The 341-nt window shown below is 62.8% G+C and overlaps 1 protein-coding gene across 1 annotated transcript in view; it reads right to left on the bottom strand.

The window, feature by feature from the left end:
- Positions 1 to 6: 6 nt before the first annotated feature.
- The window catches only part of LOC104081186 (nucleus accumbens-associated protein 2-like), a gene marked incomplete at its 3' end in the record, with an annotated part of 592 nt that continues 257 nt past the window's right edge, over positions 7 to 341 (bottom strand). The window contains exon 2 of the mRNA XM_009583820.1: positions 7 to 341. Coding sequence (XP_009582115.1) covers positions 7 to 341 — 335 coding nt within the window.

The following is a 341-nucleotide window of genomic DNA, read 5'->3' as shown; positions in this document are numbered from 1 at the left end:
AGCTGCCTGCAGCTCGAGGTTCTCGTGTTTGACACGCGTGAGGAGCGGGATGGGCATGGAGGGGGACATGACGTAGGGCGCCGAGGCCGACTGCAGCTGGTTGCAGGGGCTCTGCGGCTCCGAGCTGGGGTCTTCGATCATGGTGGTCTGAGAGTCACAGTGGGGAGAGCTGACCTTGAACATCAAGTCCGTCCCTTTCTCCACGATGTGCTGGATCTGCAGGAAGCCCGCCGTGTACATCACCACCAGCTGCTCGCTCGCCGCCATGGTCAGCTTCCCGGTGTAGCAGAAGGAGAGGATCTGCTGGAAGCAAGCGGGGGGGACGGTACACGGCAGGTCCA

Source organism: Fulmarus glacialis, unplaced genomic scaffold, assembly GCF_000690835.1.
Source record: "Fulmarus glacialis isolate BGI_N327 unplaced genomic scaffold, ASM69083v1 scaffold26358, whole genome shotgun sequence".
Classification (NCBI taxonomy): Eukaryota; Metazoa; Chordata; class Aves; order Procellariiformes; family Procellariidae; genus Fulmarus; species Fulmarus glacialis.
Note: the sequence above shows the minus strand (reverse complement) of the source record. Positions and strands in the feature narration are given on the sequence as shown.